Genomic DNA, 27818 nt, shown 5'->3' with positions numbered 1-27818 from the left:
TACTGTGCATGTGACAAATAAACGTAGATTTTATTTTATAAGGTGTGTGTTTACCAGAGACGGTAATATGAAGAACAACATGACCTGCACCAAAGTCAGATTAGGATAAAGGCCCAAGACTAAATAAAGTGTATGTTTGCTACTACTTTCAACACATTTATTCTTGAAATCTTTGGTTGTTTACTACACTACACTACCTTACTCACTCTGTTTAGCACATGGCCTCACATGTGAATCCTTAAAGAGACGGGTGGGGCTAAGGCTTAAGAAGGTGTGAATGATTCTGAATGAATGTAGACAAAGAAGAGCACTCTCTCTCTCCAGTAGGTGTATCAAAACATTCAAAGGCCATTTTCCCTAAAGTGGGGTTACAAGTTTATAAACTGTAATGTGTGCACTGGGAGTCGGGAAGCAAGAGAGACAAGGCACTGAACAACAACTGCCTTCGCTATTTTAGATGTCCGCAAGGGACCTTTTGATAACTCACACACATAAAAGTATTACACATCCAAACTTTCAGGAGATCCACAGCTGATTATTGTCCTTGCCTGAGAAACCCAAAGCCTATAACCTAAGAGTGTTTACTACGAGGAGCTGCTTCTCCAATAGAAATCCCTGAACGCTACATGTAGAAGATGTCATGGTGACATTACCTAGCTAAGCTCACGTGCATAAACGTATTATTGGGTCTAACGGTTGTGTCGCGCTGAAATGTGCACGTGCAGGCAATCAAAACAAAGGCACTCCTTGATGTGGAAATATATATATCGTTTTTGATGATAATGAAAATGTGTGTTTGTCACTTCCACAAAGTTGCAGTCATAACATGTTCAGCTACTTACAACACTGGCTCCAATTTAAGTTGGGCATTTAGATGTCGAGAAAATGAACAACCAAGAAAGAATTTCTCCCTCCCATTGGCTTCCTAAACCCCTGGTCTGTTTGGTCTGATTCGTGGGCATCCCCAGAGGCATTGGCCGCTTGGTCCATGCGTCTTGTTATCACGATATAATGGATCTTACTCTGCCTGCCAGTGTGATGTGATCTAACAAAACTGGCTTTGCTGTTTAGTTTGTTTCTATGTTTTAGGTTGCTTGCTTGTATTGTTCATTTGTTGTTATCTGATTGATGTATCTTGATTATTGATTGATTTGTCTTTATTGCATAAGGAAACATGTCAAATGAACACTCCTAGGGTTGTAGCACATCTAGATGATTACAACAGGTAGGCCTAGTACTCAACAAACTCAGCTGACTTCCTGAAATGACAGTTTCCTGTCTACCAGTGGTTATGTCTAAAATAGCAACAGATGGAGGGGGACAATGGGAACACACATTAAGGAATCTGGTTGTTGCAGAACCAATTCATTTTGAAAAAGCAATCAATTTTTATATTCTTTCACAAACAGGTGGCAGGGGTATGGACATATCATTTGGACTCAACTGACTTCCTGAAATGGAAGTTCCCTGTCTAGCAGTGGTTACAGCTCCAGATAGAGAGATACAGCGATAGCACTTTTAGGAATCTGCTTCTTTGTTAAAATCAACATAAAGAAGAAGATTCATTTGCAGATCCCAAACACAGCCACATCCTGATTCTTGTGAAGTCTTATATTCACACCTATTTAGCAGCCAATCACATTCAATGTTTTGTATTGTCTGCCTAATATGGCATGCCCATTGGTGGTAAGACATCTATAAAATGTTCAGAACACAACTTCATACTAGAACATATTCTGTAGTCGGTCGTCTGGTAATAGTAGAGCTGCTGCAGTTTGTCTGGGGATGCTGTGTGTTCTCCTACTGGCTGGGATTGTAGGTCTGGGTTTTTACCACAAGAATATCATCAGTGGGTTTGAGGATTGGAAAGTCAGCAACTTCAACCTGTCTAAGAAAAAAGACCAGTTAGAGACCAGCTTCAACACCATAACTAATGAGAGAGACCAGCTACAGACCAGCTACAACACCATGAAAAAGGAGACAGACCAGCTACAGACCAGCTACAACACCATGAAAAAGGAGACAGACCAGCTACAGACCAGCTACAACACCATGACCAAGGAGATAGACCAGCTACCAGCTTCAATAACCTGGCTAAGGTTACCAGTTGAAGTCGGCGAGAGACAGGCTTCAGGAGCGCTTTTCTGACCTAAAACGAGCTGGGCCTAAAGGCTGGACGCTGTTTCAGTCCAGTTGGTATTACATCTCCTCTGAGGTAAAATCCTGGGATGAGAGCAGACAGGACTGTATTGAGAGAGGAGCAGACCTGGTGATCATAAACAGCAAAGACGAGCAGACATTTCTCACTAATCTCAACAAGAGGATCTGGATTGGCCTGACTGACAAAGACATAGAGGTGACCTGGAAATGGGTGGACGGTACCAAACTGACCACATCCTATTGGACGGGAAAGCAACCTGATAATGGTGGTGGGGATCCAAAATATGGGGAGGAGGATTGTACTGAGATTGTTATGGGGTGGATATGGAATGATATTTCATGTGCAAATCATTACAATTGGGTCTGTGAGAAGGTTGTATAACAGTGTTATAATTTATTGCATGTGTATGTACCAGATGTGCTCCCTGATTTTGTATCATGAAGTTTTGATATGAGCAAGGAAATGTTTTAGAAATTTGATAAGAAGCTTCAAAGAAATGACTCTGAAATGTAAATACTGTTCTTTCCTATTTGTGTTCACAAACTGGTGGTTAGGCAGACATGTCGGCACTTAACTCAACTGACTCCCTGTCTACCAGTGGTTGTGTCCAGTGGTGCAAAGTACTTAAGCAAAAATACTTAAAAGTATCTAGTTTGTGGTATCTGTAGTTTACTTTACTATTGATATATTTTTCTATTGATACTCCACTACATTCCTAAACAACGTAATGTACTTTTTACTCCATAAATTTCCCTGACACCCAAAAGTACTCGTTACATATTGAATGCTTTAGCAGGACAGAAAAATGGTCTAATTCACGCACTTAAAGAGAAACTCCCTGGTCATCGCTATTGCATCTGATCTGGTGGACTCACTGAACACAAATGCTTTGTTTGTAAATTATGTCTGAGTTTTGGAGTGTTCCCCTGGCTATAAGTCAATTTAAAAAACAAGAAAATCATTCCGTCTGGTTTGCTTAATATAAGGCATTTGAAATGATTTATACTTTGACTTCTACTTTTGATACTTAAGTATATTTTGCCAATTACATTTACTTGTGAAACTGAAGTATATTTCAAACAAAATACTTTTTCTGAAGTAGGATTTTACTGGGTGACTTTCACTTGAGTCATTTTCTATTAAGGTATCTGTACTTTCACTCAAGTATGACTATTGGGTACTTTTTCCAGCGCTGGCTATGTCTAGCTAACACAGCATCAGATAAAGATATAGCAATGTGGTACTGTCAGCTGTCAGACATGAACAACCTGCGAGGCCTTTTTTTTTTTTTTTTTTACTTTGTAAGCATGTGGAGAAATATTATGCAAAATGCAAGAAATACCTATAGCCACATCAGAGGTCCTTAAAATGTTATCCTATATACCCCCATGTTTGTGTGTATTACTATCGTGATGCATGTAATGGATCTTACTCTGCTTGCCAGTGTGATGTGATCTACTTTAGTTTGGTATTTCTAGGTCGCTTGCTTGTATTGTTCATTTGTTGCTCTCTGATTGATTTTGTCTTGATTATTGAATGACGTGTCTCTTCAATTGCTTTGTTGCATGAAGAAAAACGTCAATAAAGTTTTTGGTCACAAAAAAAAAAATGAGCACACCTCGGGTTGTAGCAGGCCCTATGTTACATCTAGAGGATTAGAAGAAGTAGGCCTAGTACTCAACGGGCTAAACTGCCAGTGGTTATGTCTAAAAGAACATTGGATAGAGGGGGGACAATGGTAACACGCATAAAGGAATCTGGTTCTTTGTTATTAAAATCAACATAAAGAGGACGATTCGATTCCAGATCTCCAACCTCCAGACCCCAAACACAGCCACCTCATTCTTGTGAAGTCTTATATTCACACCTATTTGGCAGCCAATCACGTTCAAGGTTTTGTATTGTCTGCCAAATATGGCACGCCTATTGGTGGTAAGACACCTATAAAATGTTCCTTACACACAACACAGCGTTCGTATTTGAACAGGTTCTCTAGCAGATCGTCTGGGAATTAGTAGTTGAGACCGTGGTAGAACATGGAAATGTCAGAGGATAAGTATGCCAATATAGACCGGTTGTGTAACAAAGGGGCGAGCTAAAATTTTCATTAATATTTGAAAATGCCATCGTCTCTCAGGACTCAAGCGACAAAACCGTTGAGGATGCCACCTCTAAGGACAGACCAGGACCTAACCCCTTAAGTTCTGATTACTCAAGTAGGAGACCCCCCGGAGCTGCTGCAGTTTGTCTGGGGTTGCTGTGTGTCCTCCTACTGGCTGGGATCATAGAACTGGGTTTCTACCACAAGAAACAGCAATCAGAGCAAAGAAAGAGAATAGTTGCAGAACACTGGGAGAAGAAGAAAGACCAGACACAGACCAGCTACAACAAACTGACAACAGAGAGAAACCAGTTATAGAGGGGAGAGTCAGGCTTCAGAAGATCTTGTCTGACCTAAAACAAACGGGTTGGTATTACCTCTCCTCTGAAGACAAATTATAGGATGAGAGCAGACAGGACTGCATTGAGAGAGGAGCAGACCTGGTGATCATAAACAGCAATGAAGAGCAGAGATTTCTCACTAGGCCCAACAAGGAGGTCTGGATTGGCCTGACAGACAAAGACATAGAGGGGACCTGGAAATGGGTGGACGGTACCCCACTGATCACAGCCTATTGGATGGGAAAACGTGAATTGTGATTTTTTATTGATTTTACCCTGATTTTACCAGGTAAGTTGACTGAGAACACATTTTCATTTAAAGCAATGACCTGGGGAATAGTTACAGGGGAGAGGAGGGGGGATGAATGAGAAATTGGAGGCCGGGGATGATTAGTTGGCCATAATGGTATGAGGGCCAGATTAGGAATTTAGCCAGCGCACCGGGGTTAATGGCGCTTTCAAGACAAATGGGAACTCTGAAAAATACGAAGTAAAATCATGACGTCAGTGATCTTCAGGAAGTTGGAAATTTCCGAGTTCCCAGTTCCCAGTTTCCAGTTGTTTTGAATGCGGCATAACACCCCTAGTTTTGCGATACGTGCCATGGGATCTTTAGTGACTACAGAAAGTTAGGACACATGTTTAACATCCCATCTGAAAGACGGCACCCTACACAGGAAAATGTCTCCGATCACTGCACTGGGCTATTTTTTTAGACCAGAGGAAAGAATGCCCCCTACTCGCCCTCCAACACCACTTCCAGCAGAATCTGGTCTCCCATCCAGGGACTGACCAGGACCCACCCTGTTAACCATCAAAAGCAAGCCAGCAGTGCGATGCAGGGTGGTATGCTGAATAGGGAGGAGCATTGTGCTGAGCACTCTCCTAAGTTGATATGGAATGATTTGTCATGTGACGCTCATCGTTACTGGATCTGTGAGATGGTCATTTAACAATGTTATATTAATGCAGGTACACTACATGACCAAAAGCATGTGGACACCTGCTCATCGAACATCTTATTCCAAAATCATGGGCATGAATATGGAGTTGGTTCCCTCTTTGTTGCTATAACAGCCTCCCCTCTTCTGGGAAGGCTTTCCAGTAGATGTTGGAACATTGCTGTGGGGACTCGATTCCATTCAGCCACAAGAGCATTAGTGTGGTCGAACACTGATGTTGGGCGATTAGGCCTGGCTCGCAGTCGGCATTCCAATTCATCCCAAAGGTGTTCAATAGGGTTGAGGTCAGGGCTGTGTGCATGCCAGTCAAGTTCTTCCACACCGATCTCGACAAACCATTTCTGTATGGACCTCACATTGTGCACAGGGGCATTGTCATACTGAAACAGGAAAGGGCCTCCCCTAAACTGTTGCTACAAAGTTGGAATCACAGAATGGTCTAGAACGTCATTGTATGAAATTTGATGAACTGACTTGTTGAAAAGGTGGTTTTCTATGATGATGCCATGTTGAAAGTCACTGAGTGCTTCAGTTTGTCTATGGAGATGGCATAGCAGTGTGCTCAATTTTATACACCTGTCAGGAATGGTTGTGGCTGAAATAGCCGAATACACTAATTTGAATGGGTACTTTTATATACAATGTATTCGGAAAGTATTCAGACCTCTTGACTTTTTGCACGTTGTACGTTACAGTCTTATTCTAAAATGGATTCAAATGTTTTTTTTTTCCCCCTCATCAATCTTCACACAATGCCCCATAATGACAAAGCAAAAACTGTTTTTTATTTTATTTTTGCGAAGGTATTAAAACAAACAAAAAAAATATGCCATTTACCTAACTATTCAGACCCTTTACTCAGTACTTTTTTGAAGCACCTTTAGCAGCGATTACAGCCTCGACTCTTCTTGGGTATGATGCTACAAGAAGCTTGAGCTTCTTCTCTGCAGATCCTCTCAAGCTCTGACAGGCTGGATGGAGAGTATCGCTGCACAGCTATTTTCCGGTCTCTCCACAGTTGTTCGATCGGGTTCAAGTCAGGGCTCTGGCTGGGCCACACAAGGACATTCAGAGACTTGTCCCGAAGCCGCTCCTGCATTGTCTTGGCTGTGTGCTTCGGGTCGTTGTCCTGTTAGAAGGTGAACCTTTGCCCAGTCTGAGGTCCTGAGCACTCTGGAGCAGGTTTTCATCAAGGATCTCTCTGTAATTTGCTCAGTTCATCTTTTCCTCGATCCTGACTAGTCTCCCAGTCCCTGCAGCTGAAAAATATCCCCACGGCATGATGTTGCCACCACCAGGTTTCACCGTAGAGGTTTCCTCCAGATGTGACGCTTGGCATTCAGGCCAATGAGTTCAATCTTAGTTTCATCAGACCAGAGAATCTTGTTTCTCATGGTCTGAGAGTCCTTTAGGTGCCTTTTGGCAAACTCCAAGCGGGCTGTCATGTGCATTTTACTGAGGATTGGCTTTAGTAAATGCCTGATTGGTGAAGTGCTGCAAAGATGGTTATCCTTCTGGAAGGTTCTCCCATCTCCACAGAGGAACTCTGGAGCTCTGTCAGCATAACCATTGGGATTTTGGTCAGCTCCCTGACAATGGCCCTTCTCCCCTGATTGCTCAGTTTGGCTTGGCGGCCAGGTCTAGGAAGAATCTTGTTTTTTCCAAACATCTTCCATTTAAGAATGATGGAGGCCACTGTGTTCTTGGGGAGCTTCAATGCTGCAGAAATGCTTTGGTACCCTTCCCAGATCTGTGCCTCGACACAATCCTGTCTCGGAGCTCTACAATTCCTTTGACCTCATGGCTTGGATTTTGCTCTGTCATTCACTGTCAACTGTGACTGCAAACTTGTTGGATGCACTTGCAGTTTTCTTAGGTTGTCTTTCGAAATATGTTTTGCTCAATAGGAGATGAATGGTGAATAACGTTTTGAGTCATTTTATTGCAAATAAGAATATAATATGTTTCTGAACACTTTTACATTAATGTGGATGCTACCATGATTATGGATAATGAATAATGATGATCACACCCCCAAAATCATGAATAATGCTCATATCCAGAGTGTGAATTACACCGTGACATTTGGGGCATCTCTATTTGGCTCTCTATCATGGGCTTAAGAGTAAAGATGCAATTTAATAGTAAAAATGTATTACTTTTTATTATCCGATTGTCAAACATATCACTTCAGAAAGTAGGCTACCTGTGCATGTTCATCCAATCAATGCACTGCATGTGCACTAGCTCCATTTTGTAAATGGAAAGAAACATCTGTTACAAAACACCCACAAATGTTCCTAATGACATTTGTCGATTGCCATTGATTAGGCCGACATTAATCCATGTGTCTTGCTGACAGTGACCTTTTTTTTTGTGGCTTGAAAAGTCGGTACACGTGAAACGATTGATTGATGGATCTTGTTAGTTGTCTTTGTTGCATGATGAAAAATCTGGTTGCAGCAGGCCTGTGTACACGTCTACAGTATTACAACAGGTAGACCTAGTACTTCTCTGTACCAGAGTGAAGTGATACATACTGTATTAAAAGGATACTTTGGGATTTTAGCATGCTAGCAGATACCCATAGGCTTCCAGTCATTGTGCTAACACTAGTTAGCATTGGCTTGCGAAACTACCTCTAACTTCCTTCATACTAGACACAAAGACATTACATGCTATCCATGTGTTCACCTGACCCTGTGGAAGTTGGTAAAGGACCTCATTGCCAAAATCTCAAATACCCCATTAAGGGGTCTGCTCACATTTATAAAAATGGCCCATGGACTTTGAAGAGACATTCCAAAGAGACCAATGCAGAGGTGGTCTAATAGTCATGTCACCGGACTTCACACATACAACCACAGTGTCTGACTTCCTGGGCCTTGCATTTACCAGGCAATAACACATGTTGTTTTGCATCGTCTTTTGCATAGCTTCCTGTTTATTGGTGGTTACCGTTGAATATAGAACACTTTGGACTCTGGTTCACAGCTTTCTTTCAATATGCACAGACATTACTAGGACATCGGGTAGCAGCAATTGAGACAGTGGGAGATCATGGAAATGTCGGAGAATATCTATACCAATATTGACAGCATTTTTGAAGGTGACCCCTGTGGCAGAAGGGCAGCAAACAGAGACGAGGATATCAACGAAGATAGCATCATCTTCCAAGACTCAAGAGATGCGGCCGAGGACGATGACACCTGTATGGGCAGACCAGCAGCTAACCCCTCAGGTTCTAAGAGCTTAGGTAGGAGACCCTCCAGAGCTGGTGATGTGTGTTGGGGGCTGCTTTGTGTTCTCCTACTGGCAGGGATCATAAGCCTAGGCTTCTACCGCAATACAGTCATGAATAGTTATAAAGACAACTTGACAAAAGAGAAGAACCAGCTAGAGACCAGCAACAACAACCTGACTACAGAGAGAGACCAGCTACAGACCAGCTACAAAAACATGACTAAGAAAAGAAACCAGCTACAGGTCAGTTACAACAAACTGCGCGCAAAGAGTAGCCAGCTACAGACCAGCTACAACATCATGACCAAGGAAAGAGATCAGCTACAGACCAGCTACAACACCGTGAACAAGGAGAGAGACCAACTACAAACCAGTTACAACACCATGAACAAGGAGAGAGACCAACTACAAACCAGTTACAATAACCTTGCTGAGGAAATTGACCAGTTGAAGACGGAGAGAGACTTGCTTCAGAAGAGGTTTTCTGGCCTAAAACGAGCTGGGCCTAAAGGCTGGACGCTGTTTCAGTCCACTTGGTATTACATCTCCTCTGAGGTAAAATCCTGGGATGAGAGCAGACAGGACTGCAATGAGAGAGGAGCAGACCTGGTGATCATAAATAGCAAAGAGGAGCAGACATTTCTCACTAATCTGAACAAGAGGATCTGGATTGGCCTGACTGACAAAGACAAAGAGGGGACCTGGAAATGGGTGGATGGTACTCCACTGACCACAAGCTACTGGATGGGAAAAAATCCTGATAACAAAATGGAGGAAGATTGTGCTGAGATCAGCATTGGACCGGTAGAAGGGAACTGGGATGATTTTTCATGTGCCACTCATCTCAACAGGATCTGTGAGCAGAAGCATTAACTTTGTATTGTAAACTGGTTGGAGAACTACACTTGTATGCTCTCTCTCTGTCTCTGTCTCTGTCTCTGTCTCTGTCTCTCTCTCTCTCTCTGTCTCTCTCTCTCTGTGTCTCTCTCTCTCACTCTTTCTCTGTCTCTGTCTCTCTCTCTCTCTCTCTGTCTCTCACTCTTTCTCTGTCTCTCTGTCTCTGTCTCTCTGTCTCTTTCTCTGTCTCTGTCTCTCTCTCTCTCTGTCTCTGTCTCTGTCTCTGTCTCTCTGTCTCTTTCTCTCAATTTCAATTCAAGGGGCTTTATTGGCATGGGAAACATATGTTAACATTGCCAAAGCAAGTGAAATAGATAATAAACAAAATTACAAAAGTTCCAAAATAAATATTGTCTACATTACGTCTATATACAGTATACAGTGTTGTAATACAGTCTCTCTCTCTCTCTCAGGTATGTATAGTGCATATAGCATTTAACAATCTTTATAAATGTTTCATTCCAAAGAAGATGGCCTGTACAGTGCACTTAGCACCATTTTGGTTGTCTTCAAATGTTACTTAGCACATTCAAATTCCTTTATTATTTCATTATTCAAATAAAGAGCTGTAGCTCTGTGAAACGTCTACTCACAGCTGTGAGTCCTAGCTGCAGCCTGTGCAAGTGCCAACAAAGTCCTTACTGAAGATGCAGAATCCTCGATTACTATCTCGCTCAGGTTAGACACCGACTAACACATTCAAGATCATGTGCTACTGAATTACAATTATTGGGCCGCAGACTGTTACATGTCGACCACGTGCTGGCATGATGGTAAGGTTTTCCTTGAGGCCCCATTTGAGATGACTTGACATTACTTAGTGGCCTGGGCATCTATTCAAAAAAGTGTCTCAGAGAAGGAGTGCTAATCTAGAATCAGCTCCCTCAACTCCAGTCATCGTACTCGTAGTCTGTACTCCAACTAGATGGATATGTCCCATTTACATCAGCACAGTGATTATTGTAATGAGGAAAATAGGTCTGCAACATGGATGTTGAAGTGCTGGCTGTCATCTTGAACAGTTTTAGTTGCTCAGCATGTCTGCCTCATCGATCCCTAGATAAAAGACACAATTAGCAGTCTCTCTCTCTCTCTCTCTTTCTTTCTCTGTGTGTGTGTTTGTGGTTTCCTGCATTTAGGCTATATCTATCCTCCTCGGTGTGTGTGTCAGTGGGTTGGTTGTTAACTTCCCCTGACCTATAACCTCCTCAGCACTACATCAGTACTAATGGAGAGAAGATGACCTCTACAATACACACAGCCACATAAGAGAGAAAATAAACAGAAATAATGAGAAAGATTCTCTCTCAATTCATTTCAATTCAAGGCGCTTTATTGGCATAGGAAACATATGTTAACATTGCCAAAGCAAGTGAAGTAGATCATATACAAAAGTGAAAAAAACAATAAAAATGAACAGTAATGTAATGGCTTTCGTTGTCGGATGAGGAAGAGTAGTCGGACCAAAGCGCAGCGTGGTAAGTCATCATGTTTGTTTATTGAACTGAACATTAATACAAAATAACAAGAGACTAAATGAAACCGAAACAGTCCTGTAAGTTGCAAACACTAAACAGTGTCTTCTCTTGAGAGCCAGGTCTGCCTACGGCGGCTTTTCTAAATAGCAAGGCTATGCTCACTGTTTCTGTATATAGTCAAAGCTTTCCTTAAGTTTGGGTCAGTCACAGTGATCAGGTATTCTCTGTTTAAAGCCAAATAGCATTTTGGTTTTCTCAGTTTATTTGTTAATACTTTCCAATGTGTCAAGTAATTCTCATTATGTTTTCTAGTGATTTGGTTGGGTCTAATTGTGTTGCTGTCCTGGGGCCCTGTAGGGTATGTTAGTGTTTGTGAACAGAGCCCCAGGAAAGGCTTGCTTCGGGGACTCTTCTCAAGGTTAATCTCTCTGAAGGTGATGGCTTTGTTATGGAAGGTTTGGGAATCACTTCCTTTTAGGTGGTTGTAGAATTTAGCGTCTCTTTTCTGGATTTTGATAATTAGTGGGTATCGGCCTAATTCTGCTCTGCATGTATTATTTGGTGTTTAACGTTGTACACAGAGGATATTTTTTGCAGAATTCTGAATGCAGAGTCTCAATTTGGTGTATGTCCCATTTTGTGAATTCTTGGTTGGTGAGCGGACCCCAGACCTCACACCCATAAAGGGCAATGGGTTCTATAATTAATTCAAGTATTTTTTGCCAGATCCTCATTGGTATGTCGAATTTTATGTTCCTTTTGATGGCATAGAAGGCCCTCCTTGCCTTGTCTCTCAGATCGTTCATAGCTTTGTGGAAGATACCTGTGGAGCTGATGTTCAGGCCAAGGTATGTATCGTTTTTTGTGTGCTCTCGAGTTACGGTGTCTAGATGGAATTTGTATTTGTGGTCCTGGCGACTGGACCTTTTTTGGAACACCATTATGTAGGTCTTACTGAGATTTACTGTCAGGGCCCAGAATATCTAGGTGCTGCTGTAGGCCTTCCTTGGTTGGTGACAGAACCACCAGATCATCAGCAAACAGTAGACATTTGACTTCAGATTCTAGTAGGGTGAGGCCGGGTGCTGCAGACTGTTCTAGTGCCTTCGCCAGTTCTAGTGCCTTCGCCTCTTCGTTGAAGAGGGTGGAGCTTAAGCTGCATCCCTGTCTCACCCCACGGCCCTGTGGGAAGACATGTGTGTGTTTTTTGTCAATTTTAACCAAACACTTGTTGTTTGTGTACATGGATTCTAAAATTTCTTATGTTTTTCCCCTAACACCACTTCCCATCAATTTGTATAGCAGACCCTCAAGCCAAATTGAGTCGAAGGCTTTTTTGAAATCAACAAAGCATGAGAAGACTTTGCCTTTGTTTTGGTTTGTTTGTTTGTCACTTAGGGTGTGCAGCGTGAATACGTGGTCTGTCGTATGATAATTTGGTTTAAAGCCAATTTGACATTTGCTCTGATAATGCAGGGGATTTTCCCAAGGATGCTGTTGATGCATATCCCATGTTTTCTGTTTGACATTTTAGATTTGATAGGGAAGCTGAGAGGTCAAATATACTGTTTAGATTTTCTACTGCTAAGTTTACACCTTCACTATTACAGTGGAACGTTTTGTCCAGGAAGTTGTCTAAAAGGGATTGAATTTGTTGTTCCATAATTGTTTTTTGGTAGGTTTCCACATTACTTTCCTTCCATCTATAGCATTTCTTAATATTACTCAGTTCCTTTGGCTTTGATACCTCATGATTGAATATTACTCTGTTCAAGTAGACTGTGATTTTGCTGTGATCTGATAGGGGTGTCAGTGGGCTGACTGTGGACACTCTGAGAGACTCTGGGTTGAGGTCAGTGATAAAGTAGTCTACAGTACTACTGCCAAGAGATGAGCTATAGGTGTACCTACCATAGGAGTCCCCTTGAAGCCTACCATTAACTATGTACATACCCAGCGTGCGACAGAGCTGCATGAGTTTTGACCTGTTTTTGTTGGTTATATTGTCATAGTTGTGCCTAGGGAGGAATATGGGGGAGGGAATGCTGTCACCTCCAGGCAGGTGTTTGTCCCCCTGTGTGCTGAGGGTGTCAGGTTCTTGTCCGGTTCTGGAATTTAGGTCACCACAGACTAGTACATGTCCCTGGGCCTGGAAATGATTGATTTCCACCTCCAGGATGGTGAAGCTGTCTTCATTAAGCTATGGGGATTCCATTGGGGGGATATAGGTAGCACACAGGATAACATTTTTCTCTGTTAAGATAATTTCCTTTTGAATTTCTAGCTAAATGTAAAATGTTCCTGTTTTCATTAATTTAGTTAGGTCTGCTCTATATCAAATTAGCATAACCCCTGAGTCCCTTCCCTGTTTCATACCTGGTAGTTTGGTGGATGGGACTACCAGCTCTCTGTAACCTAGAGGGCAACCAGTGGGTCTGTCTCCTCTATACCATGTTTCTTGTAGGATGACAATGTTTGTATTTCCAATTTCTTTGATGAAGTCCAGGTTCCTGCTCTTTAGGCTAAAGGCAGATGACCTCAGGCCTTGGATATTCCAGGATGAGATAGCGAAGACTTTGTGTTCCATATAGTGTCCAATGTTGTGGGTCGTGTGGTTTTGTCTCAGGCCAGTAAGTGTGAGCAGAGCCTGCTGAGCATCTGTGGTACATTCCACTGGCTTGGGCTAGTGTAAGAGTGGGGGTTGGGCCTGTTCTGCCCGCTCACGGCCTGGGCGTATGTGAGACTCTCTTTGCGGGAGTGGGGGGCATGCGATGGGAAGGAGGGGCAAAGGTCTGATCTGAGGGGGCCTAAATGGGGTGTGGGCATGGTTGACTTGGGGGGTGTTGATTTCTTGGGGTGGAGGTGTGGATGGGGGGGTCTGGGAGAGTGTATCGCTAGTCTGGGCGGGATGTCTATTGATCTGTTGCTCCTGTGTGAAGTGTTGGGGCTGTGTTTGAGAGCGATGTCCTTTAGGGTCTGGGCGAAGGTGGGCACTGCTGCCTTGTATAGGTGGACCTGGTCGTAATGGCTGTTCAAGTCCAGGGTGGAATGGTGGGCCAGGAAAACATTTGGTTTTGAGGCACAGTCACGAGAAATACTTGCGTTTACCCGCTGTATGGTAGCAGGGTGGAAATAACCACTTGTGCGTTGGTGAAAGGAGAAGAAGCTTTTCCAATCACTCCCTTGCGTGTTGTGGCCACCGTTTCCTGCTGTGATCTCAGGTCATTTGTGCCTGTGTCAGGAGGGCTATCAGGGTGGCTGACGGGGGGTGATGATCCCCTGGGCTTGGGCTTCTTCATTTGTCTGCCCTGCTGAGTTGTCGACGCTACGGTCAGGGTCTGGGGTAGACTGTTCTGCTGTGCTGTCGAGACTTTTATTGGGAGCTGAGGTGGGCTGTTCTGCTAGCTTCTCTGAGGGGGTGGTCACCTCTTTGTCACACGCCATCCCCCTCACCCTCTCCTCCAGCAGTCTGATCCTCTCCTCTGGTTCTCTGTTCTTCTCCTGCTCCTGCTCTTTCTCCTGTAGATGTTGTCTCACTACAGAGCGCAGATATGTCTCTCTCTACCTCCAGTTCTCTAGATCTAGTTAACTTCTTATGGCTGGGGGCAGTATTGAGTAGCTTGGATGAATAAGGTGCCCAGAGTAAACTGCCTGCTACTCAGTCCCAGAAGCTAAGATATGCATATTATTAGTAGATTTGGATATAAAACCCTCTGAAGTTTCTAAAACTGTTTGAATGATGTCTGTGAGTATAACAGAACTCATAAGGCAGGCAAAAACCTGAGAAAAAAATCCACCAGGAAGTTTGTAGGTTTGCCTATCCAATATACAGTGTCTATGGAGTCCTATTGGACTTCCTAAGGCTTCCACTAGATGTCAACCGTCTTTAGAACCTTGTTTGATGCTTCTACTGTGAGGGATGAGGGAATAAGAGCTGATTGAGTCATGGGTCTGGCAGAGTGCCACGAGCTCACTCAGTGAGAGTTAGCTGCGTTCTATCGCATTTCTACAGACAAAGGAATTCTCAGGTTGAAACATTATTGAAGATTTATGTTAAAAACATCCTAAAGATTGATTCAATACATCGTTTGACATGTTTTTACGAACTGTAATGGAATTTTTTTACTTTTCGCCTGGCCTGTGCGTCATTCCCCATTATTATAATAACTGGGGATAATCTAATATATATATGTGATTTTGGAAGTAAACGCGCGAACAAATAGGAGGTATTTGGACATAAATTATGGACGTTATCGAACCAAACAAACATTTATTGTGGAACTGGGATTCCTGGGAGTGCATTCTGATGAAGATCATCAAAGGTAAGTGAATATTTATAATGCTATTTCTGACTTCTGTTGACTCCACAACATGGCAGGTATCTATGGCTTGTTTGGCTTGTTTTTGTCTCTGAACGCTGTACTCAGATTATTGCATGGTGTGCTTTTTAACGTTTAAAAAAAAATCTGAGACAGCAGTTGCATTAAGGAGAAGTTCATCTAAAGTTCCATGTATAATACTTGTATCTTTTATCAATGTTTATTATGAGTATTTCTGTAAATTGATTTGGCTCTCTGCAAAATCACCAGATGTTTTGGAGGCAAAACATTACTGAACATAACGCGCCAATGTAAAATACGATTTTTGGATATAAATATGAACTTTATCGAACAAAACATACATGTATTGTGTAACATGAAGTCCTATGAGTGTCATCTGATGAAGATCATCAAAGGTTAGTGATTCATTTTATCTCTATTTCTGCTTTTGTGACTCCTCTCTTTGGCTGGAAAAATGGCTGTGTTTTTCTGTGACTAGGTACTGATCTACTTAATCAGATGGTGTGCTTTTGTCGTAAAGCCTTTTTGAAATCGGACAATGAGGGATTAACAACACGTTTATGTTTAAAATGGTGTAAAATACTTGTATGTTTGAGGAATTTTAATGATGAGATTTCTGTTGTTTGAATTTTGCGCCCTGCACTTTCACTGGCTGTTGTCATATCGATCCCGTTAACGGGATCTCAGCCATAAGATTAAGGGGGAGTTGTTGTGGTGGACTGTTGCCTGGGTCTGTGCTGACTGGAGTGTAATCACCTACTGTTCCAGCTCCACCTGCCTTACCTCCAGCTGGGTGAATGTATCCCTCATTTCAATGAGGGCGAAGAACTCTTTGCTGGGAGGTTGACTTTCCACTTGGGGTTGCTCATCTGTGGGTTTATGTAATGAAGAGGTCTGGTCTGACCCACTCGGGGTGGGGGTATCTTTCTCAAGGGAGAGCTTCTCCTGCTGAGCTATTTCTTTGATTTGGTGAAAGTCCAGCTGAAACTGTTTGGGGTTGCCCTGTACCAATACTGTTCCAGACTTATAGAGATTTGTATTAGCCGACTCAAGAGTCCTCGTTGTCTATTATCCTGAGTTTCCACCCATCGGTAACACCCCCTACCCCCCACCCCCCAACAGAGGGGTAGTGTGTTAATATGTTAATATGGCACATGCAAGGGGATGGTCTGTGTGGAAGATAAGTTTGCTTATTCTTCCATTTTTATAATAGTCGGCAAAAAGTGTCTCTTGATTTTCCATAAGGAGCTTCATTGTGTACTCTTTTCGTGTCTTATTACTTTTTACATACAGACGGTACTGTATTTTAATTACCTCTGAACATTGGGAGGGTGCTTCTAATGCAGCTCCATTGGGATGGTGCTCTCCTGCCATTGTTGGGCTCAAGGGCTTTGACACCTCTCACTTGACACGCCAGTGCTAATTGAAGTTGTATCAAGCTTGGTAGCCTTAAGTTAGCATTCAAGCCTTAGAAAGTAAAATATGTCATTGTGGTGTTTTTTTCTTGGCTTTTGGAATTAAAATATAGCTTCAGACGAAACATTACTCACTCAGTTCCAGGTTGGATGGTGTTTTCAGGTCTCTGTTCGCCAGAGCATTTTGCTGTATAGCTTGGGAATAATAATCGTCAATTCCGTAATTCGGTCAAAAATCAGGTTGTAGGTCTTGAGTTTTGATTTGGAGGGAAGGTTATGTTGTGGAGGGTAGTATCCTGTATATGTCCTTGCCAACAAAAAAATCCTAGTTTATCTAATTCTAAATCAATATTTTTTTTAAGATGCAGGAGCTCATCAGCTCATGACCTCTCTGTCTCTCTCTTTAAAGAAGTGGAAAATGGTATAAAAAAAGACCGCAATATCAATCACTGTTTTAAAAAGAAACATAGGACGTGGACATCTGAAGAGAGAAAGAGAGAGGAAGGAGAGAAAATGGGGAGGGCGAGAGCCATGACACTGCTGACATGATAGATGAGTTTACAGAAATCTGAGGAGCAAATTAAATAATTGTTTCAATGCTGTGCACTCTGTCCCACACTTTCTCTCCTCATCCTCTCTCTCCTTGTCTCTCCCCCTTGCTTACTTCCTTCTATCCTCTCCTTTCTCTCTCCCCTCTCCCCCCGTTCATGTCTCTCTTTCTCTACCCATCACTCTCCTTGTCACCACCCCTCCTCATCTCTCGTACTCCCATCCCCGTCTCTCCTCGTCTCTAACCAGTAATGACCATTCATCAACATTACAGGGAGCTGTCCCTTTCAGCGCAGCCTGTTCGTTATTGCAGCCTGTTCAGGGCTCGCCTTTCCTCCCCTCTCTTCTTCTCTCCTCTTCCCGCCACCCCCCACTCCACTACAGTCTGGGGGGGATTCCTCAACCCTTGTCTGTTCAAATGACCGCCATTTTTCACCACGCCAGAAAGGCCCCGTGGGCGTCTCAGATACTGTCTGGTTGGACTCTGCACTACCTTTCCATCCCCTTAAACTCACTGGTTTATAAAATGGTAGAATTAAATGTGTTTTGTTGGTGGATATCTACTGTGGACACACAAATATGCTCTGTAGCCTTGTTTTTATGTTATGTAAGAGATAAGCAATGGAATATAGATTGGACAATTTCACTTTTTCGGTATAGCCTTTAGCCTTGAAATAAATAGATAAAAACGTTGGTATTCATTACAAGTACACACACACACACACACACACACAAACCATAAAGGAGACTGTAATGTGTACTATTGGATGATACAGTTGTAGCTCCACTAAAGTTTTTGTGATTATGCTGCGGTTTAGTATGGTGCCCTGCGTCACTACTTCTTTGCTCCATACCAGCGCAAGGGGGAGTTAGAGCACTGGTTATGCTTTTGGGTCTAAAGGTGCTACTATGTCTCTGTAGTACTGTAGCCTACTCCCGACCGATCACGTTGTACAGCGCCTTAGTGGCGTGCGGGTCTAAGACACTGCATCGCAGTCCAAACTGTGCTGCTACAGACGCTGATTCAATACCTGTGCCGGCCTTTACTGGGAGATTCCTGAGATGACTGTAGGTTTTTAGTTTCTCTCCCTCTAAAAACACAAATAAATAATTCTAGGTAACAAACTGGCTTTATTTTTTTTGTCTCACCCCATGTTGAAGAATGGCCTATTCTCGCTCATTTTACGTTATTTGAAAACGAAATAATCTCCGAAATACTGTTATTTTTAAATAAAGTGATTATTATTATTATTATTCATTTAGAATTATATAAAAGCCCCTTGGAAAGTCTCACAGATATATTATTAACCCTGTTATTAGCAGGACAATATATAATGGTCATATAGGTCATGGCTCCCGAGTGGCGCACAATGGGATTACCTTGCAGTTCTCCAGCTGTATCCACTGAAATAGTGGTGAGCTGTATCACATCCGATTGTGATATGGCAGCACACAATTGGCTTAGCGTTTCTCTCCCTCTAAAAACAGAAATAAATGTTTTGACCTTAACAAATATTATTTTAGGCCTTTATTCAGATTACAATCACTCACTTTTTTTTAAACAAAATAACCTCCAAAATATTGTTATAGCTGAAGTTGGAAGTTTACATACACCTTAGCCAAAAACATTCCTGACATTTAATCCTAGTAAATATTCCCTGTCTTAGGTCAGTTAGGATCACCACTTCATTTTAAGAATAGGAAATGTCAGAATAATAGTAGAGAGAATGATATATTTCAGCTTTTATTTATTTTTTCACATTCCCAGTGGGTCAGAAGTTTACATTCACTCAATTAGTATTTGGTAGCATTGTCTAAAAACTGTTTAACTTGGGTCAAACGTTTTGGATAGCCTTCTACAAGCATCCCACAATAAGTTGGTTGAATTTTGGCCCATTCCTCCTGACAGAGCTGATGTAACTGAGTCAGGTTTGTAGGCCTTCTTGCTAGCACATGCTTTTTCAGTTCTGCACACACATTTTCTATAGGATTGAGGTCAGGGCTTTGTCATGGCCACTCCAAAACCTTGACTTTGTTGTCCTTAAGCCAGTTTGCCACAACTTTGGAAGTATGTTTGGGGTCATTGTCCATTTGGAAGACCCATTTGAGACCAAGCTTTAACTTGCTGACTGATGTCTTGAGATGTTGCTTCAATATATCCACATAATTTTCCTGCCTCATGATGATGGCCAAACAGTTCTATTTCTGTTTCATCAGACCAGAGGACATTTCTCCAAAAAGTACAATCTTTGTCCCCATGTGCAGTTGCAAACTATATATAGTCTGGCTTTTTCATGGCGGGTTTGGAGAAGTGGCTTCTTCCTTGCTGAGTGGTCTTTCAGGCTATGTCGATAGAGGACTTGTTTTACTGTGGATATAGATACATTTGTACCTGTTTCCTCCAGCATCTTCACATGGTCCTTTGCTGTTGTTCTGGCATTGATTTGCACTTTTCACATCAAAGTACGTTCATCTCTAGGAGACAGAATGCGTCTCCTTCCTGAGTGGTTTGACAGCTGCGTGGTCCCATGATGTTTATACTTGCGTACTATTGTTTGTACAGATGAACGTGGTACCTTCAGGTGTTTGGAAATTGCTCCCAAGGATGAACCAAACTTGTGGAGGTCTACAACTTTTTTTCTGAGGTCTTGGCAGATTTCTTTAGATTTTCCCATGATGTCAAGCAAAGAGGCACTGAGTTTGAAGGTAGCCCTTGAAATACATCCACAGGTACACCTCCAATTGACTCAAATGATGTCAATTAGCCTATCAGAAGCTTCTAAAGCTATGACATCATTTGGGGGGATTTTCCCAAACTGTTTAAAGGCACAGTCAACTTAGTGTATGTAAACTTCTGACCTACTGGAATTGTGATACAGTGAATTATAAGTGAAATAATCTGTCAATTAACAATTGTTGGAAAAATGACTTGTGTCATGCACAAAGTAGATGTCCTAACCGACTTGCCAAAACTATAGTGTGTTAGCAAGAAATGTGTGGAGTGGTTGAAAAACTAACCTCAGTGTATGTAAACTTCTGACTTCAACTGTATATAATCAAGTTGATGGCACAGTCATATAGCCCGGCACCTACATAAAGCTGAGTGACTCACTCCTTCATGACTTTGGATCAAAATAAAGAAGTACTGTACCCACATTATTTCGGATAGTCTTAAATAAAGAAATGTTTTGTTTATCCTAACCAGGACCCCATGTACTGTATTATAATAGCCAATAATAGCCAATATTCCAACACCTCTCCGGAGTGGCGCACCTGTCTAAAACAATGCATCACAGTGCAAAATGTAGATGCAGTTTTGATACCAGTGACGGCTGCCACCGGGAGACCCATGAGGCAACTTCTGGTTTTAATTTAGAGTCCTCCAATCCTCTATATGTAATTATTGGTGAAGAGTCATGTTCAATTTTTCATTTTTCTTGGAATAGAAACACCATAATATTAATTAAATGAATTAAGCAAAATCTCTTAAAATCAGTCCCATATACTGTGTTCTTCCAAAAAATACTCTAGTACAGCCACTATTGAAGGCTATCAAATGCTTCTCAAATATGCCCTCTGGTGGTCAAACTAGCACTAACTAGTCACTGGCTTACTGGGGCTCTCTCATACCGTCCCTGGGAGGGGTGCGTCACCTGAGTGGGTTGAGTCACTGATGTGATCATCCTGTCTGGGTTGGCGCCCCCCCTTGGGTTGTGCCGTGGCGGAGATCTTTGTGGGCTATACTCAGCCTTGTCTCAGGATGGTAAGTTGGTGGTTGAAAATATCCCTCTAGTGGTGTGGGGGCTGTGCTTTGGCAAAGTGGGTGGGGTTATATCCTTCCTGTTTGGCCCTGTCCGGGGGTGTCCTCGGATGGGGCCACAGTGTCTCCTGACCCCTCCTGTCTCAGCCTCCAGTATTTATGCTGCAGTAGTTTATGTGTCAGGGGGCTAGGGTCAGTTTGTTATATCTGGAGTACTTCTCCTGTCCTATTCGGTGTCCTGTGTGAATTTAAGTGTGCTCTGTACAGCACTTTGAGATATCGGCTGATGTACGAAGGGCTATATAAATACATTTGATTTGATTTGATGATTTGATAACTAGCATTAATGGTAACAGGGGTTGACACTTAAACAACGTGCCATAGAATTCTGTGACACCATGTAAGCTGTGCTGCGGTATGCTGCAACTTTTAAAGGACGAACCCCTGTATACACAGAGGCACAGTATTGATCCACTGTGTAGTCCTGTGTTATCAAGCTGCTTCGAGCTATATACTCTGAATTTATGTGGCTCTGGACATCCATCGTTAAGCATCTTATTTGTGCCACTAAAAGGACGAGACAACAATGAACATTCTGTGGAATAATGTACAGGCTTATCTACTGTGCGGGGAATGTGTGTGCAATGGCTCTTAAAATATGTGTGTGAGTGTGCATGACAGAGCTAGGCTTAGGCTAAACACACAAACACGCACACACGCACGCACGCACGCACACACACACACACACACACAGTTTTAGTGAATGTCCTGCCGGTACGTGTTTCATGACATGATTAAGGTTCCAGGAATCACGGAACATCGCATCCTTCCCTTTATTCAGTTGACAATGTCCTAATACCATCAAACACATATCTCTCCTGCAGAACAATTGTTGATGTACAGGCTTCAATGTGAAGTAACATAAAGTAGAGCAGCCATTATCACCAGAATTGACCTTTGACCCCTTGAAAATTGCTTTAAAACCTAACATCTGGGATGACATCCACCCTTACATTGTTCATCCCCCTATCAATGTTTGACAAAGCCTGGATGCCAGCATATAACAAGCAAAGAACATCTACTAGTAGTAAAAACGTCAATAACAAAGCATAGGTTTCCTCTATCCATTCCCTCTCCTTCTATGATGACTGTTAGATCATACACAGTACACTGAACAAACCTAGAAACGCAACAATTTCATCTGGGAATACAGATAAACATCTGTTGGTCACAGATACCTTAAAAAAAAGGTAGGGGCGTGGATCAGAAAACCAGTCAATATCTGCCTCATGCAGCTTGACACATCTCCTTCACATGGAGTTGATCAGGCTGCTGATTGTGGCCTCTGGAATGTTGTTCCACTCCTCTTCAATGGCTGTGCGAAGTTTCTGGATTTTGGCGGGAACCGGAACACGCTGTCTAACACGTCAATCCAGAGCATTCCAAACATGCTCAATGGGTGATATGTCTGGTGAGTATGCAGGCCATGGAAGAACTTGGACATTTTTTAGTTTCCAGGAATTCTGTACAAAATCCTTGAGACATGGGGCCGTGCATTAGCATGCTGAAACATGAGGTGATGATCTCGTCATGGTATCTCTTTCAATTCAAATTGACATTGATAAAACGCAATTGTGTTCATTGTCTGTAGCTCATGCCTGCCCATACCATAACCCCACCGCTCGCCCACATGCCATCTGCCCGGTACAGTTGAAACCGGGATTCATCCGTGAAGAGCACACTTCTCCAGCGTGCCAGTGGCCATCGAAGTTGGTTACGACGTTTATATTTTTGTTCAATGTATTATGATATTCAATTTTATCCGCCCCCTGCACTCCACCATGGCATCGCCTTTGACCTCAGGGTGGAAGCAAATAGAAAAGGAATCATCACCTGTCATCTTGGTGATAATAGAATTCTCTAGTCTCCGCATCCCCCCCTCCCTCCGCCCAAGGCCCTGTCTGTTAAATAACATCTCAGGTTCCACGCAGTGTATATTTAGTACATGCGTTACGGTCTGAGCACATACGTATGTTGTTTGAAAGTATTATGGATGTTAGAGTCAAGGGAAACAGGTTGTGATGATCAGGAGTGGAGTGTTTAGTTTCTGACGCTATCTCTCTCCATCCCTCTCTCCATCCCTCTCTGTATCCCTCTCTCTATCCCTCTCTGTATCCCTCCCTCCATCCCTCTCTGTATCCCTCCATCCCCCTCTGTATCCCTCTCTCCATCCCTCTCTGTATCCCTCTCTCCATCCCTCTCTGAAACCCTCTCTCTCCCTCCCTCCATCCCTCTCTCTCTCCCTCTCTCTATCCCTCTCTCCATCCCTCTCTCTCTCCCTCCCTCCATCCCTCTCCCTCTCCCTCCCTCCATCCCTCTCTCTATCCCTCCCTCCATCCCTCTCTGTATCCTTCCCTCCATCCCTCTCTCTATCCCTCCCTCTATCCCTCTCTGTATCCTTCCCTCCATCCCTCTCTCTATCCCTCCCTCCATCCCTCTCTCTATCCCTCCCTCCATCCCTCTCTCCATCCCTCTCTCTATCCCTCCCTCCATCCCTCACTCTATCCCTCCCTCCATCCCTCCCTCCATCCCTCTCTCTATCCCTCCCTCCACCCCTCTCTCTATCCCTCCCTCCATCCCTCCCTCCATCCCTCTCTCTACCCCTACTAGTATATATCACCATCTCCTTGTCTGTTTATTTCTATTTCACTGTTTCCCTCTCCATTTCTCGCTTCTGTCTCTCTTTGTTCATATCTCTATCCCTCATTCTGTGTCCCTCTCCAACCCTATTTCTCTCTCTCTCTTCATCCTTCTTGCACTGATTCACTGTAGCTTTCTCTCTTCCATGTGGTTTACCCGGTTTGTAATGACACCAGGGGGGTTGCATCCCAATAGGCTCACCGATCAACAATCTGATAACACTTTCATAGCTTCCCTTTCTATAAAGAAAATAAACACACAATCCCATTTGGTTTTGTACTCAGCTCTAATAGCTTTGCTTTGCCCTTCATATTGGAGATTGATCTTCTCCTCCCATTCCCCCCCCCCCCCCCCCCCAATTGTAAAGTGTGGCCGTGTCATTATGGTAGCTGTGCTTTTATGGGCGGGAAGCAGAGAGGAGAGATGGAGAGGCTGTGGATTCACAAAACACTTAATATTGGTGTTAATGACCTGGGGGTAGAGAGTGGTAAGCGTGGCAGCATGAGGGGATATGAGAGAGATGGAGAGAGAGAGAGAGAGAGAGAGAGAGAGAGAGAGAGAGAGAGAGACTAATATATTCAGTGCAGTGTTCCTGCCCACGACTGCAGTGCTGCCATCAGGCCATCGACACGACACACTCATAAAGACCATTCATCAAATCGATCTCCTGCCGTTACCTTCAAACGCTGAAAAAACAGTACCCAAACTGCAGACAGGAAAGACAGGGAGCGTCTGTCCTCAGAGAGAACCTGAGCCAACAGAGAGAGAGGGGGAGAAGAGCGGGAGTGACAAGGCTGACCCACTATCAGAGAACGGTGGGCACTGACTGGGGACCTGTAAGGATTCTGACGAGTCACACTTGTCCTTGGAGGAGGAGGAGTGGAGGAGGAAAGTGAAGAGAGTGTGTAGGGAGATGAAGAGGAGTGAGACAGAGTAGGTAGAGGAGGAATAGGACAGGAGAAGGGAGAGGAAGAGGAGTGAGACAGAGTAGGTAGAGGAGGAATAGGACAGGAGAAGGGAGAGGAGTGAGACAGAGTAGGTAGAGGAGGAATAGGACAGGAGAAGGGAGAGGAAGAGGAGTGAGACAGAGTAGGTAGAGGAGGAATAGGACAGGATAAGGGAGAGGGGAGGACGGAGACCTGCAGTCAGGGAGGTGGAGCCGTATGCTGGCTGTCAGTCTCCCATCAGGCACCATTCACCCCCCCGGTACTAGCATGAACCCAAAGGCTTAACTCGCCATAGTGTATTATTCTTCACCATAACACAGGTCTGTTTACAGCGACCGAAAGGGTGAACACAGCATGCTAGTAGATACCATAGACTTCCTGTTAACGCTAGTTAGCACTAGTTAGCATTGGTGCGCGGAACGGTCTCTAATTTCCTTGATTCTGGACACAGAGACAAAAACGGTATGCACGAGTTCATCTGTCTCTGGAGAAGTAGATAAAGGTCCCCAGTGCCAAAATCCTAAAGTATCCCTTTAACAGTTTAAAGGTTGCCTGGAGAGTAAGCACACACACATCTTTCTCTCTCAGAGTACCCTGAACGCGTATAGATTATTTTAATGGCTAGACCACCTCCATCCAGAGAGGTTTATAAAATGCTACCGTGTCCATAATGGTCGATGAGGGTTTGGAAACCTTTTCTGAACGGCACTCAAACCTGACATGGACCTAATATGCCACTGAGCTTTTCACTCTGAAGGACAAAAAGCTGTGAAGGAAAGGGGCTTTTTATTACAGTCAAAGATAATACACCTCTATTATGGCCAACTGAAACTGTTCCCTAAGAGTAGTGGTGTTACATTGAAACATGTCCCCCATGAGATTCAATGGCAATTTATATTGTGCCCCCATTTTGGTTTCAGTAATGGTCAGTGGTGTGTTTATTTCAATCCCAAATATGGTTCAGGCACGTCATTTTATCCATATCGGTTCCTCCATGGGAGGCCTGTCTCCCTGGTGTGCCTGTGACCACTTCACCCCAGGGACTTGAATCTAATCTAAATTCTGGAGGGTGAAAATGTGTGGGTGGATGAGAGAGAGAGAGAGAGAGAGAGAGAGAGAGAGAGAGAGAGAGAGAGCGAGAGAGCGAGAGAGATCATACAACAGGCTGAGGATGTTCCTTTTGTAGAGCCTATTTTTAATCCGCAAACAACTGACCATTGGATGAGGAAACGAGTGTATAGGATCCATACTCTCTGACTAAGCTGTACCACGTGTGCGTATGTTGGTGTGTGCGTGCATGCGCCAATGCGTATGTATGTAAGTGTTTGTTTTATCCTTTTTCAAAACATTCAGCTTATAGGGGGGTATCTATTGCATGGATTTAAGGACCAAGGTCTTTAGTATGACATTGGAATATAATGCATAGTGTGAAACAGAGATAATGACTAAACTCTATATACCCTCATAAGCCGCTCTTCTCAGTCCCTCCTCCAAGCTCCCAATTAAAAGAAAACAAGTGGCTTCTTTTTTTTCTCCATAGGCAATCTCAATCCCTCTGACTTTTAATTCAACCATTTGCATTTCAACCTTTGGGCGCATTCTGTAAAGTGGAACTGACAGCATTGTAGCAACATTAAATCTCATTAAAATCTCTTCATTTACACCCCCAGGAGGAATGTCATAATCTGACAAGCGAACAGTTAGATATGGTCATTTTCAGGTTTTCATAAATTCTTAGAATGTTTGGGAATTACATACACTAGGGCATTTGTGAAAATTCTATAGCAATATAGAGTGGGAAAGTGGCCGTGTGTTTGGACAACTAATAGACACTGCAGTGAATAAAACTAGTAAGTTAACCTATCTGTCTCGTCCAAGAGCAGAGTCTACACAGACCGGTGCGCTATAGCCAATCAGAGCTACAGCAGGCCTTTATACAAACAAGCCATTTGCAACACGGGCCTGCCATCATTCACTTTGAACTGGACTGTGTGTTTACAGGCAGTTGGACCTGCCTTCATTCACTTTGAACTGGACTGTGTGTTTACAGGCAGTTGGACCTGCCTTCATTCACTTTGAACTGGACTGTGTGTTTACAGGCAGTTGCAACAGCACAACTTTAGATCATTGGAACACATTCACTAAAAGTCACAAAATACACCTGAATGGATTTCTGAAAATACGTCAATACCACAGGAGTCCTCTTACATTTAGGAACTTTACTGTCCTATTGATGAAACAACCATGAAAAGCTAGGCTTCATCGACAATAATCAGATCAACAACTAACGTTAGTTCTAGCCAGAGCAAGATGAGCTAAAATCTAACGAAGGAACATTAGATAAACACTCAAACTTTTTCAGCTAGTTGCCCGTCAAAATCGCACTGATAAACAACGGGGAATTGTAGCCTACTCGTCTTTCTGCAGCTTGCCTGCCAATGCACGCTTGTCCCAACCAAGCACCCAAGCTAACTGGCTAAAGTTGCTAGCTAGCTACTTCCAGACACAAATGAGAGAACACCTCACTCTGACCATTTTACTCGCAGTAGCAGAGCTGGTTAGAGCTGGTTAGACTGTTTCCATGTTATCTAGAACGTTCTTGACTAACTGTAACTTTTTTTCCTACGTTTACTGACACTGGTCATATTCAGCAGGTGTTGCCTGTTTGTAAATTCATCAGTTATTCTGTGCTCTGGCACATTCAGACCAGAGTGCCCTGAAATCGAAGTAGAATGACCAGAGTGAATTTGCGAACTCAAGAGATATGATAACTGGGCAACAGTCGTTCAAGATCTTGCCAGCTAACCAAATGACACCTGTATCTCTAGCTGTGTACAGCCACCGAAAACAATATCAGGGGGAAAGTCACTCACCCAATCCTCCAATGGCATGGCATGACATGACATCATCATAGCAGCTAGCTA

At 43.1% G+C, this 27818-nt stretch overlaps 2 protein-coding genes across 3 annotated transcripts in view; one reads left to right on the top strand and one right to left on the bottom strand.

Moving 5' to 3' along the window:
• Window positions 1–27818, bottom strand: part of LOC110530233 (ephrin type-B receptor 1) — a 314785-nt gene that overhangs the window by 163746 nt on the left and 123221 nt on the right. The window lies entirely within an intron of this gene.
• On the top strand, window positions 8591–9761 carry LOC110530234 (C-type lectin domain family 4 member M-like). Its single transcript, XM_021613131.2, has one exon. It carries the CDS (start codon window positions 8626–8628, stop codon window positions 9679–9681), a length of 1056 nt encoding a protein of 351 aa, XP_021468806.2. The 5' UTR covers window positions 8591–8625; the 3' UTR covers window positions 9682–9761.

Source organism: Oncorhynchus mykiss, chromosome 8 (assembly GCF_013265735.2).
Source record: "Oncorhynchus mykiss isolate Arlee chromosome 8, USDA_OmykA_1.1, whole genome shotgun sequence".
NCBI lineage: Eukaryota > Metazoa > Chordata > Actinopteri > Salmoniformes > Salmonidae > Oncorhynchus > Oncorhynchus mykiss.
Note: the sequence above shows the minus strand (reverse complement) of the source record. Positions and strands in the feature narration are given on the sequence as shown.